Raw genomic sequence first — 12555 nt, 5'->3', positions numbered from 1 at the left:
TTAATTTATTTCCTAGCTGAATTATCTGACCAAAGGATGGCCGAAACTTTGCCAGTTGCCAGTTGCTGTGATCTCTGACCACGACAACAATTCCTCCGATAGCCGGTGGAGAAGTCTCGGACTTAGCAGTAATTAAAACTCTGAAATGTTAGTCGAAGGCGAGCATAGAATACAATTTGAACTGAGAGTCAGGGGAATGGGTTGGCCTGAGCGGAGAGGCAAACAAAAGTTTTCACATTTGAAATGCAGCTAGGATTTAGTTTTAGTTTTTGCTTAGCATTGCTGCCAAATATTTGCAGTGGCTCACAGATTTGTTTGCCACACCACAGGCCGGGCTTGACGGCTGCAATTGGAATTTGCTTTTAATTGTTTTTAATTAAGTATAATTTATAGTGCAAACATCACAGGACCAGCCCTTTGTCGGGGGCTGCATGCTGATGCATTCAAAAATTCCTTAAAGCAAAGGACAAATACCTGACCTAACCTAAAGGACTAAGGCTAAGGGTCTGAATACTTAAATTTTAATTATAAATGCCACTGAAGGTTGCACTGACGCCTCGCCTAAATGGTTATTGATTTTACTTAGTCCTTAATGAGCTAAATTTAGTAGCGAGCTTGGGGGTTTTTTTATAAAAAATATGTATTTAGTCTTGGACAACTTACCCGACTCGACATGCTGACGGACAAGTTCCTTCGACTGCAGTCCTTTTTCTTTCGCCTACTGGGAATTCAGCTGCTCTTGGATCGAGGTCTAGGGTGTCGTCGTTATCCTAGAAGAGCTATCTTCTGCATCCTCTCGGTGGGCAGTTTCATGCCTCTAACTATTGCCTTTGGCCTACGCAATATCCAGAATGTGGAGGGACTCACAGACTCGCTGTGCTCGGGTCTAGTGGACTTGCTGGCCCTCTGCAAGATTGTTTTTTTTTTCTGGCATTATGAGGATTTTAGGACTCTTATACAAAGATTTCATAATATGCTAAATATGGGTAAGTTGTTTTTTAATATATTATATTTTTTACTACTTCGTTTACTCCTTAGAAATTCATTGGACTCCCTGTGAGCTTATTGTGACCAGGCAGAATCGACGGGATCAGTTCATCAGCGCCTTGTACAGTCACTGCTTCATGATGGCTGGTCTCTCCGCTTGCCTCATGTCTCCTCTGTCCATGCTGAGTGGCTACCTACGAACAGGAGAAGTCCAACCGGAATTACCCTTTCCCAGCTTGTAAAAGAAATCATAACCAAACGATTCAAGATTCTTAATCCCATATCTTTACAGATATCCTTGGGACAACTCTCACCTTAATAATTACCTCTTCTCCTACTTATGGAATGTCTCTGCTGCTTTGGGCGTGGCCCTGCCCACCGTTTGCGTGGACACACTCTTCTGTTCCCTAACCCACAACCTCTGTGCTCTCTTCGAGATTGCCCAGCACAAAATGATGCATTTCGAGGGTGAGACTGAGGAGGAGACACGCGAGAACCTGGTGCACATCTTTCAGTTGTATGAGGAGTGTCTCGACTTGGGTCATTCGTTGAATGGTTACTTCCGTCCGCTCATCTTTGCCCAGTTTGTGGCTGCCTCCTTGCACCTGTGTGTGTTGTGCTACCAGCTGTCCGCTCATTTGATGGAGCCAGCCATGTTGTTCTATGCCGCCTTTACGACTGCCATTCTGAGCCAGGTGTCCATCTACTGCTTTTGTGGGATGAGCGTCCAGGAGAAGAGCCAGGGCCTCGGTCAAGCCATCTACGAGAGTAATTGGTTGCCACTCCTAAAGGAGAATCTTCCGCTGGTGAAATCTCTGAAGATAGCCATGATGAGGGCTAGGAGAGGCTGCCAGATCAATGGGTACTTTTTTGAGGCGAATCGACAGACACTAGTTATGGTATGAAAGGGAATTTAAAGGATTTTAATATTAATAATTATATTATTTTTTATGATTTTTATTACATATATTTGCATAATGTTTTATATATTTTTTAGAATTATTTTCCTCTAATTCTTTTCAGATTGTTCGCAGTGCCATCTCCTACGTGATTCTCCTCAGATCGCTCGCCTAGTCCATCCCTGCCCAGGCTCGTTCATTATTCAGGCAGAGGCTCTGGCTCGTTTAAGCCCGGAAATATTTACAATTATGCTTTAAGCCGGTGTTGTTACAGCCAGTTGGCTAATTAAGCCATGTTAATGGCAATAACTGCTCCGGAAAACCAGTGCTGGGTCTTGTTAATGCCTTTTGCATTATTGGCCTTCGTCCGGGGACATTGAACGCACGTATACGTAATATTTGCTGATGTTTCTGTAATTTCTGCTTTGTTGTATGTTGTGTGTTTAAAATGTTTTTTTCCTCTTTTTTTTATTTCGACCTCACACAACATTGCGGTTGTCTGCACGTGCCGGAGCCAACGATTATGTATAAAAGTGTGACATGGTCAAAGGATTTTGGGCGATTTAACTTTGTTTTGCCGATAGACGACGGCGACGGGATTTCCCATGCCCATGTCCGTGTCATGTGTGTGTGTGTGTGGACTGCACGTGAGTGCGGTTGGGAAAAAGCCAATTGCAGTGGCCGGAATTCCATCCAGCATCCGCAGGCGGCGCGTCGCTTTAGTCATAAACTGCACGCAACACGGCGGCTTAAGTTTAGCCGATTTTGTAATTTGTTTGCAGCCACAATGCGTTCGCTAACAGGCTTTGATGTATACTGGGAGAAAATGGGTTTGAAAATGAAATATTTCTTTTATTTGAATTTTAAAATTTACTAGAATAATGACTTAAATGTTAAGTAAGGGCAGAATTTAGTAAGACACTGCAAAAAATACATTTTAAATACCCATTAAAATCAAATATAACTTTTACACATTTATTACCAATTTTTCCAATTGCTCACACTGCAGAAATAAAACATTATGGATGAATTACCGTATGGCTTTATGATACATTCCTGATTATGCTCTGTGCTCTGAACTTTTGGCCCGATTGACAAAACTGTTGTGTGTAATTGCTGGTGTTCCAGCCCTTGTCCCTGGGCGACCTTCGGCCCAAACAAGCAGACAAACAAAATCAAAGACAGTCAACACTTTTGGCCGTTGCAAAAGTGGCGAAAAATATACCCCGAGGGCATTGGACTATCACAGAGACTGCTCTGTGATGTGGGTCCGCCTTGGCCCCCATTGCTGTCTCTGTTTTGCTGTCTTTCTCCGTTTGATTCTCCGGCTGTGTCCTTTGGCGTGTCGTGTGGCGCTTTGTGGCCCATTGAGGCAAATAGTTTCGGTTTAGTCCAATAATGATGCTATTGCAACAGAGCTTTGCCGGGCTTTCTTTCTTTTCCTTCTCCTTTCGATCTGGGAGCCTGTGGCCTGGTGGGTGGGCTTTGGTCCACTTTCATTCAATTGACGCTCTTCGAGTTGAAATGCCATAATAAATTCAATTGTGCCAGTGAGGAGGCCCCCGGCGCCTGTCACTTTGTCTGTCAGCCCAGGATCGGTTACTGGGAGGGAGGGAGGCGGCTCCTCGTCATTTATTATTTGGTTTCCTTACATTGTCATAACATTCCCTTCGTCTCCTTTCGGCTTTTCCTTTTGCCCTTTTTGTGCGGATGAGATTTTTCCCTTTTTAATTTGGCAATTAATTGAATCAATCGCTCGCACTTCCTTCCGGCCGTTTTTGGGGCCATTTCTGGCCTCATGCCTTTTGGCATTTTAATGCCGCTAATTTATGTGGTCAATTGTTTTTAGTTTTAACGAGCATTCCGGTCATTTTTTATTGCCAAATCACCGGACGTTTCTTGGCTTCCTCACATTTTCCTCGCTTTCGATGATTTTCCCTTTTTCCCCCCCTCCCTTGTATTTGATGTAGAAATACTTCCGTTTATACGCCCTATTCGGCAGCAGCAATTATTTCTGTGAACAAACAGGACTTTAGGGCCAGTTCAGGACCGGGTCGTACCCTCAATTAGAGAATAAATATCAAATATTGCGTATACGACCCGAGAACTCGGCATGCTATTGTGCATATATGCATGTGTATGTGTGTATATGGATGGCAAATGAATTCATTTATGTAGATTGCCTGGTAAACGGCCGAGACGAGAACAGTTTCAATGGCTGTCGGCCAGATAGATGAAGTCATCTTGAGGCGCCTGGTGGTAGTTAAAATTTCTGCAGCGTTAAAGTTCCTTGGCAGGATGCACACACACACAGACACACGTATAGAGCCTGAGTTCGGTATTGTGCACGAAATTGTTATAAAGAGCTAACCGGATATTTTCGGAATTTTTAATTAATTCGTCTGCTGTGGCCCCCGTCTCACCGGACTGGCAGCAACTGAGAGCTACCTACCTACCTACCTGCACACATCCTGAAGCTGTTGTCCGGTCTCGAGCTGTCCTTGTCGCATTTTTGTTGCAGCAACTTGCAAGTCAGCTGCTCGTCGAGTGATTACACTGGAAAGAAATATATTATAATAATTTAAATTGTGTTTTATTTTAATAATAATAGATAAGGGATTTCCCATAAGTATGACTTTCTTTTAAGGTTTTCCCCTTAATTTTAAATTTTCTTAATCTTTAATTCTCATATTTTATTCATGTGCATACATGTTCGTATTTTTCTTGTATTTTTCTTTTGTCAAAAAGCGAGCGAGGCGAGCTGCAACAATTTTCGGCAATTGCTGGTCCTGGCCAAGGCAGGACACACTCGTCCTTCGGCTGGTATACAGCTCCTGGTCCTGCCCCTGTTCCTGTTCCTGCTTTGTTGCTGCTCATTCATTGTGCAAAGTTTGTATAAATTTTTGATTTCTTTACACAAAATGCTGTGCTGTGTCTCTCCGACTGTCTGATGTCCTGCTGCGCCCGCCGTTCCAGAGGGGCAAGGACTCGAAGACTCCTTTCCCGAGTCCCCTCTTCACCGGCTGTCGTGGCACAACACAAATGCCATTGATTGAGTCACATCGCCTGGGCATATAAATCTCCACCGATGGGGTGTGGCACGCTCGACTGCCGTCAGAATTCCGGGCTGCCTACCTTAAAGTTTTCGCCGTGCTGAGCCACTGTCACATTCAGCCGGAGAATCAGACTCAGACTCGGAATCAGAATCGGAATCGGAATCGGAGTCTGCTGCGGCGTTTGGCGTAACTTGGCCGATGATTTCGTTATTGTTCGATTGACAATAAAAAATCAACTGAAAGTTGCAAAAGGCACAAACTGTCATTGAATTTGCGAGGAACACACACATACAGCACAGAGGAAGAGAGAGAGGTCAGGTTGGCCAGGATTCCGTTGTGGAGTTGTAAGCATATAAAAATAAGTCGCTTGGGGGTTTCCCCCACACAAAAGCTTTCCAAATTTGTATGCAAAAATGCAATAAGCGAGTGCAGCTTAAATAAAATGCATTTCAATGATTGCATTTTGGATTAAAAACACGAAAAACAACAAGGGGAAAAATACGGGAAAGGGGATGGGATGGATGGAAAACAATAATAACATTCGAAACAGCCATGTCTCTTTGTGCAAAAAACCCTCCTCTCCACCCCCTGCATACATATCTATTAAACCTCTCACTCTCCCTTGGTAGCTTCTCTGCAGCAACCAAATGCAACTGACAGACATTGCATATCTCTCAGTTTGCTGCTCAGTTTGGGTTTAATGAAGTGCAAACAAAAATATTTTCAATTAGAGCTAAACCGAGAAAACCAACGACCTAAAACAAAACGAGCCAGCGAGCAGACAATGCGAAAAGGTAAAAGTCGAAATGGCGGCAACATCAGCGGGCAGAACAGAACGGAACAGGTGAGTGGCATGCAAATGCTGCTGCAGAAGCTGCACTCACCTTAAGCTAGAAGCTCAGCTGGCTGTCGGCTTTTGGGGCAGGATTGCCAGCGGCTCCTGTCCGCCCACAGGACTCTCGCCGACAAAGTGCTGTCAGGCGGCGATCCGATCCCTTCAGAGATCCCAAAATACCGCCCTTAACCGTACACGTGCTTGATTTATGCCCAAGGCTCCTCCGTTGTTATTGTTCTTGGCCAACGCATCGACTAAACATTCAATAAATAAGGCAAGCAAATTACGATTCGCTGATGTTTTTACGACAGCGACGTGCCCATTTAAAAGTGTTTTTGATTTGTTGCCATTGCTCCGCTGGCGGCACATTAAATTTATATGCCAAGATTTCACGCACTTCTAATTTATGTGGCGTGGCCAAAGTCGATGTTGCAAGTAATATTTCCCGCCGCCCAACAACTTTATTATTATTCTCATTCATCGTGCCACTTAGGCGATGACATTTTTATATGAGCCATCAAGAGGGAAAGCATTTTCCTTAGCAACAAACATATTCCTTTGAGTGAGGACAAATTAAACTATATGCTTAAATGTTTATTGTCTTAATTTGAGAAACTGAACTTGTTATCAAATTTTGTGTTTGATTTGAATTGCAAGCATTACAACTATGTAGTTATAAAACTAGAGTACATTTAGTTGATATAAACTGTCCTTGTACAATCACAAAAAGAAAAGCATAACCAAGTTTCAACCAAAACTGGAATTTAAGTTGTGAGAAACGATAAGATGATATCCTTTAAGTTAGAATTGACAAGATATTTGTTTAAATTAGCCTGAAATATAAAATTTACTCAATTTAAGTTATCTATCCCCAGTTTTAACTATTTCTCCCTTTAAGAATATAAATAATTAAATTATTATAGCCTCTATTATATCCCTAATATATCATTTCAAGCCTAAACCCAGCCATCTCCCAACAAGTCAATTGAAATTTAAAAAACAAATTCCCCAAAAATACCCCCTAAAGACCGTTTTAAACACTCAAAGAAACTCAAATCTCTGGAGCTTTAGGCCCAATATGCCCCAACACGCACACGGTACTGCCTCAAACAACAACAATTTTCAGAAGTTTTCAACTTTCAGCTCGTTATTGTTGCTGCCGCTGCGTTCTCCCCTACAAGTATTTATATATTTTTTTTCCCGCTGGCTGCCCTCCTCGGTAGTTGTTGTCAGAGTCACAGCCGTAGACATATAGCCATAATGCTTACCTGAGCGAAAGCACAGCACAAAAAAATATATACAAAAAATTTGCATGAAATCGCTTAAGTGCTTTTGCCATAACTTTACAAGGGGAGCGAGCGGGGAATTGGAGCTGCAGGCAGGCACTGCTGTTTGGAAGTTTGTATAAAAGGCAGCTACGGAAAAAAATAGCTCGTCTGTTGTATAAATAAAAAGTTTTGCACATGTGACGAGCAATAAATGCAGCAAATTAAACAGAATTCAACAAATTAAATCCGCAACAGTTATGGGAGTCATTTGCAACGTTGCTTCACACATTGTCCTGGGTTGAGTGAGTGGATGCAAATGTTTTGGGGTGTCGGTAAGGTATTCAAATCATTTCGCAGTTGGGGTCAAACTTCCGCGTTACCCTTATCTGTGTCTTGTCTATGGACGGGGCCCAAATAGCCTTGAGCTGTTGAGGCGATGATGACGACACTGAATCAAACTTAGTATAAGCATCAAATGCTCTCACCCATTGACAATCTGCTTCCGTGTCCTGGCGTTTTTGTGACCTACCACCAGACCAGCAGTCGAGCCATCCATCTAGGGGCATCTGAAGCCATCCTCACGTACGGAAAGCAGCTGCTGCTCCATCCTCTTCATTTGCTTTTTTCTAACTTTCCATCTTTCCTTGGCTCCACCCATCTACCTTTTCACCCTTCTGCCTGGCTGCATTGTCTGCTGTGTGTAACTAGCTCCAGGCGCCATGTGTTTTGTAATTTCCTTTCGCCTTTCGGATTGTTGCTACTTTCTTGGCTTCTCTTTCATCTGAAACTCGGCACCTGAACATTCCACATTCCCAGTGCATTGACCCACTGACACAAACTAATCTCCAGCTCGGACAGCCGGCGGAATGTGTGCGAATAAATTCCATATATCTTAGTGCACTCGAAAATATTTTAGGAGATGAAATAACAATAGCCTAAAAGGTATATTAACAATTTCTAAGTTATCTAAATTATTATATATTATGTGCAAGGCGCTGTACTCTTACCACACACTTAAAAAATATTATTAAAAATATCAAGCTCATATTTTTTCAATATTTTCTTCTAAAATCAATCACCTAAACCAATCTACTATCAATAAATTACAATTATAGTTCACTCCCCGTTTTGATGTTTTTTTTTTGCACAATTTCTCTATTCAATTGTAAATGAATTTCAAATTTATTCCGCGAACGTAAAAACAATTAAATTTGACAAAATGAGGGAGCTTGCTGCTGCTGCTGCTTGCTGTGTGGCACGCTGGCCACAGTCGAGTGGAAAAACTCAAATGAAATTTAATTAGTGCCAAAATGTGGATACATTTTTCACTAATGACACGGCAAACCAATTTACTTGCGGCCCAACGCCTGACACCTCCATCCTGTTGCCCCGCGGACGACACTGTGTCATTGCGGGCATATTTACTTGCATTTATTCGTGTTTTGCGGGATTCATGGGGTGCAGGAATCCAGTTGACCCTATCAATTGAATTCATTGCATTTTGGCCATTCATTTGTTGTTGGCTGTGAAAACTTTTTGGCAGTTGGCGATGGGTGGTTGCGTGGGTGGTACGAATAACTCCCTGCCGAGTGGGCTTATCATTGATTTTATTGGCATAATCAGCGTGAAAATTTGCGTTTACGAACTTTTTGGCAACCGGCCACGCCCCTGAAAGGCGATAAACATTTATCTTCATTATCAAATTTGCGGCAACCCGTTTTGCATACCCCTCTCGTTCCCTTTTTGCTTGTTGGCGACCGACCGCCTTCGCCTCTGCCATCATCCTCATCATCGTCGTTGGCAGCTTAATGAAAAACTTTTTGCCTCTCGCGCATAACCCTTTTTAATTTTTATTAAGCAGAAAATTGCCTGCCGGCCAGGGTCCTTCGCTTCACCGATCGTCCTCGGGGAGCAGGAGGATGCAAAGGCGGCGCTGTAGGAAAACTGTAAATGAAAAGTAGCATAAAAATAACAACAGGCCAAGTGCGTATCCTTGGCCTCACGGACTTTCGGGGCGCTACCAGGAGAACAATTTTTTGCAAAGTATTTGTAAGTAAAGTAAATAAATAAAATAACTTCAATTCGTTGCCGGTATTAATAACTCTTTAGGGATTATTAATACCTTAATGCGGCAAAAGGGGATAAAACTTGTAAGTGAGAGGTAGAGGGGTTTGCTGGTAATTAAGCGTTTTTTAAGGTAAATTACCGCCTTACCTTAAGCTACATAATCATATTAAAATTTACTGTCTTAAATTAAGCTGCATTTTCTACAGATATTTCTCACAATTTGTGCTGTTTAAGTTGGTTTTTAATTGCATTTTCAATCCCATAATTCTTCCATAAATAAGATATATTTATTTCTGTTCTCAAAATAAATAGTCTATAATTTCAGAGCTGCATTTTATCATTTTCGATATAACTCTGAAACCTTGTGTAATTTCCTGAACATTTCGGAGGTAGAGTGCTTGATTTTCTCGTCTGCATGGCCTAAACCCGATTATAAACCCCGTTTCACTTTGGCCACTTTGCTTTATCAACTTTTTGCTTGTTTATTTTTGCCTCGCATTTTTTGCGTTGTTGTTCTCACAAAAATCTTTGGGCAACATTTTAAGCTGATTCGCTTGAAACCCCAAGACCAGGACCAGGACCAGGCCCAGGGGCAACGAGAATCTCTGAAAACAAATTAGGGAAAAATAATTGCTTTCTTATTAGCTGGAATATTTCCAATCAATGACGACGAGCAGGACGAGCACAAGGACATGGAAACGGAAACCCAAGTGAAAGCCGGACAATGACCGGACAGCAGCTCTTCAATTGGCTGCACGTGTCGCCTGTTTGCACTTCATTATTGCTAGCTCATTCATCAGTTGATTTCGCTGCATGCCCAATGTATGTGCATATACATACTATATGTGCCTTGATGCCACAATGAATATTTAAATAATTTCCTGCTTGCCGGGCGCTCTTTTTTGCGCCTGCAATTTAATTACAGCTTTGTGAAAAACGATTCTCTGCCACTCACAAAGTGTGCTAGTTAATTAAATTTTAATTTTATGTGCCATAAAAATATTTAACCGAATTTAGGCCGGGATTAATAGAAGCTTAATAGTTTATTTAGTGCGGCTAATTGAAATCATTTGCGGCTCGGCTCGACTCGGCCCACCTGGCGTATGAGTAATGGCCGGGCATTAGAAAACTGGGCAAATTAAAGCGATTAAACGGATAATCAATTATACATTTATTATACCCACAACGAAAAAAAAGAAGAGCACAAAGGCTGGCTGAAAAGCCAAACCAGGAAAAAAAACGGGGGAGCAGGACCCTCGCCACAGGCAGCCGCCACTGTCGGTTTTATAAGCAACAAATTTGGCGACGCTTGCTTATTTAGTTAATTATCCCAGATTACTTGCTCTTGATTATTTTGTACCCATGCAGCAGCCACATCCAGCTCCAGCCACAGCTCCATCTAAAGTCACAGCTCCCCGGGCTGTAAAGTCAGCAACTTTGGCCGCCTGCTCTCTGTTGTCTGGTGCCGTCATGTTTACTTATTTTGACGCAGCATGTGGCACTGCCAGCGCACAGCAGGCCAATGCCAACTTGGATTTTCTTAGCTGACAAACGGAGGAACAGGGACACTTGGCTCGGGCCGAGGCCAAGTCTGAGCTGAAACTGAGACGCAGTCTGTGGCTTTGGGCCGATTCATTTGTAGCGTCGCCATATCAACAATTAAATTAAACGTGTTTGCCCTACCCAAGCGAGCTTAAGCGTTCAATCAACGTGGCCCAGAGGTAGTCGAAGACGGAGCCGGAGACGGGGCCAAGGATGCTCTACAAGAGCTATTCAATGCACGTGCGGCATTTTAAATTACTAATTACTCGTGTTTCAGGTAACATTTGCTTTCACTGCCTGATTCACTGCCCGGCCCCGCCTCGGTCCCCTTTCGGTCACATAATTAGGTGCAGCCAAAGCTCGAAAGGGACTTCGGGGAACCACCAACGTAGCTGTGGCTTCTACGGCTTTTGTAAGGCTTATTAGCCGGGCTTGAAAATAAAATTCCTATGAAATATGAACGGTGAGCAGGCTTGGCGTATTAAAGCTGGTTGGCAAGGATTTAAAAGGTAAGTGAGTGACTTGTCAGTCCTCGGCCGGATTGCCTGCATATTTCACAGGCAATTGCCGTTCTACTGATTTCGTTGGCAGCCACGTATTGCGGTCAACATTAACGGGAGCAGGGCATGGAGTTGTCCTTTCATCAATAGCTATTCCAGAGCTGGGATAAAAGCGATAGTATCGGGGGATTATATAAGAATTTTTGTTTGGGTTTTTACTTTCACTTGTGTAGTAATATGAAATTTAAATGATTTAATTTAAAGAGAAACCATAACTTTTCCCTTACCTACGATAGGTTCGCCATTTGCAGAGTTCCAGCTCTAATCAACAGCGAAAACCCCTTTCCGTTTCCGGCCCAAAAACCCACAACTGGAGCTCAAACTCAATTCCCAATCCCACCATGGAGCTGACCATCCACAGGCACTCATTGCAGTGCGAATAAATACGCAGGATGCAGTCTGCAGTCTGCAGTTTTCAGTTTGCAGTTGCAAGGGCGACGGTGATGGCCATGGCGACCCTAACCGTTTGGATGGCCCGTTGCAAATGAGCGGCAATAAACGCCAAAAGCAGAAAATTCAAGTTAATTACGTTTTTCAATTAAGCACTGGCTCACCAAACCCCACAGCTCCCTCTCTCTCAACCATCAGGCAATGGCAAAGTCAACCAGTCAACAATGCTCAGGGGAGAGGGGAAATGGCAACAACAATTTGGCATTGAAATTAAATTGATGTTGGAAGCTTAAATCGAAATCACTTTGCTATTTCCTGCGATCAGTTGAGGAAGCGTAGACTCTGTGCCCGGGCTTGAGCCTCGCGGATTATTGGAATCGTAAATATTTTATCGGCTCCACTGTATATGTATATATATTTCAAATTGACCACCGAATATAATTCATCATTCATGTGTCCAAACTGACACGTCTGTGGCCGCAAACAAAAATGAAATTCACTTTGTTTGCGGTTTGGCAATTGCATAAAGTAAGCTTCGTTTTATTTGCTATGCCCTTTGCTTAACCACTTTATTATTTTTATTTATTTTTTTATTCAGATCTCCCTCTCTCTTTTTGGCGGCATAAAATATTCAGGGGTGCGGCCTGGAATTAATCAGGAAAATATGCGACCAAGTGGAAACTGTTGTAATCATCGCGGCTGGCAATCGATTAGCAGGATCCTTCGGCAAGGCCGTGGCTGGTGAGCTAGTGAGTGGCCCGGCACCTGCTCTGGATAGCTATCAAGCTAGCTAATAACTCGCGCTGCCTGGCATTAAATATTTACACAATTTTAATTTTTAAATAGGCAAAGGCTTTGGGTGAGCACCGCCGCCACTCTACTGAGCCCAGCTAGCAGCCACTGAAGCCACTCGAAGCCGTATAAATCCAAGATTGTGGCCGCCAACTTGTC

The 12555-nt window shown here is 42.9% G+C and overlaps 1 protein-coding gene across 1 annotated transcript; it reads left to right on the top strand.

The window, feature by feature from the left end:
* The first annotated feature begins 673 nt into the window (after nt 1–673).
* Or98b (Odorant receptor 98b) lies at nt 674–2061 on the top strand. The gene is made up of 4 exons (XM_017182214.1): nt 674–986; nt 1039–1225; nt 1280–1886; nt 2011–2061. The coding sequence occupies exons 1-4, from the start codon at nt 674–676 to the stop codon at nt 2059–2061; spliced, it is 1158 nt and encodes a 385-aa protein (XP_017037703.1).
* Nucleotides 2062–12555: the final 10494 nt, after the last annotated feature.

The sequence above is a fragment of the Drosophila kikkawai genome, chromosome 3R (assembly GCF_030179895.1).
Source record: "Drosophila kikkawai strain 14028-0561.14 chromosome 3R, DkikHiC1v2, whole genome shotgun sequence".
NCBI lineage: Eukaryota > Metazoa > Arthropoda > Insecta > Diptera > Drosophilidae > Drosophila > Drosophila kikkawai.
This window is presented reverse-complemented; position numbering and strand designations above follow the sequence as displayed.

Coding starts and splice junctions, on each gene's coding strand:
- Or98b (XM_017182214.1), top strand. CDS start 674: ATGCTGACGGACAAGTTCCTTCGACTGCAGTCCTTTTTCTTTCGCCTA. Junction 987..1,038: donor TCATAATATGCTAAATATGG/GTAAGTTGTTTT, acceptor TTTACTCCTTAG/AAATTCATTGGACTCCCTGT. Junction 1,887..2,010: donor ATCGACAGACACTAGTTATG/GTATGAAAGGGA, acceptor AATTCTTTTCAG/ATTGTTCGCAGTGCCATCTC.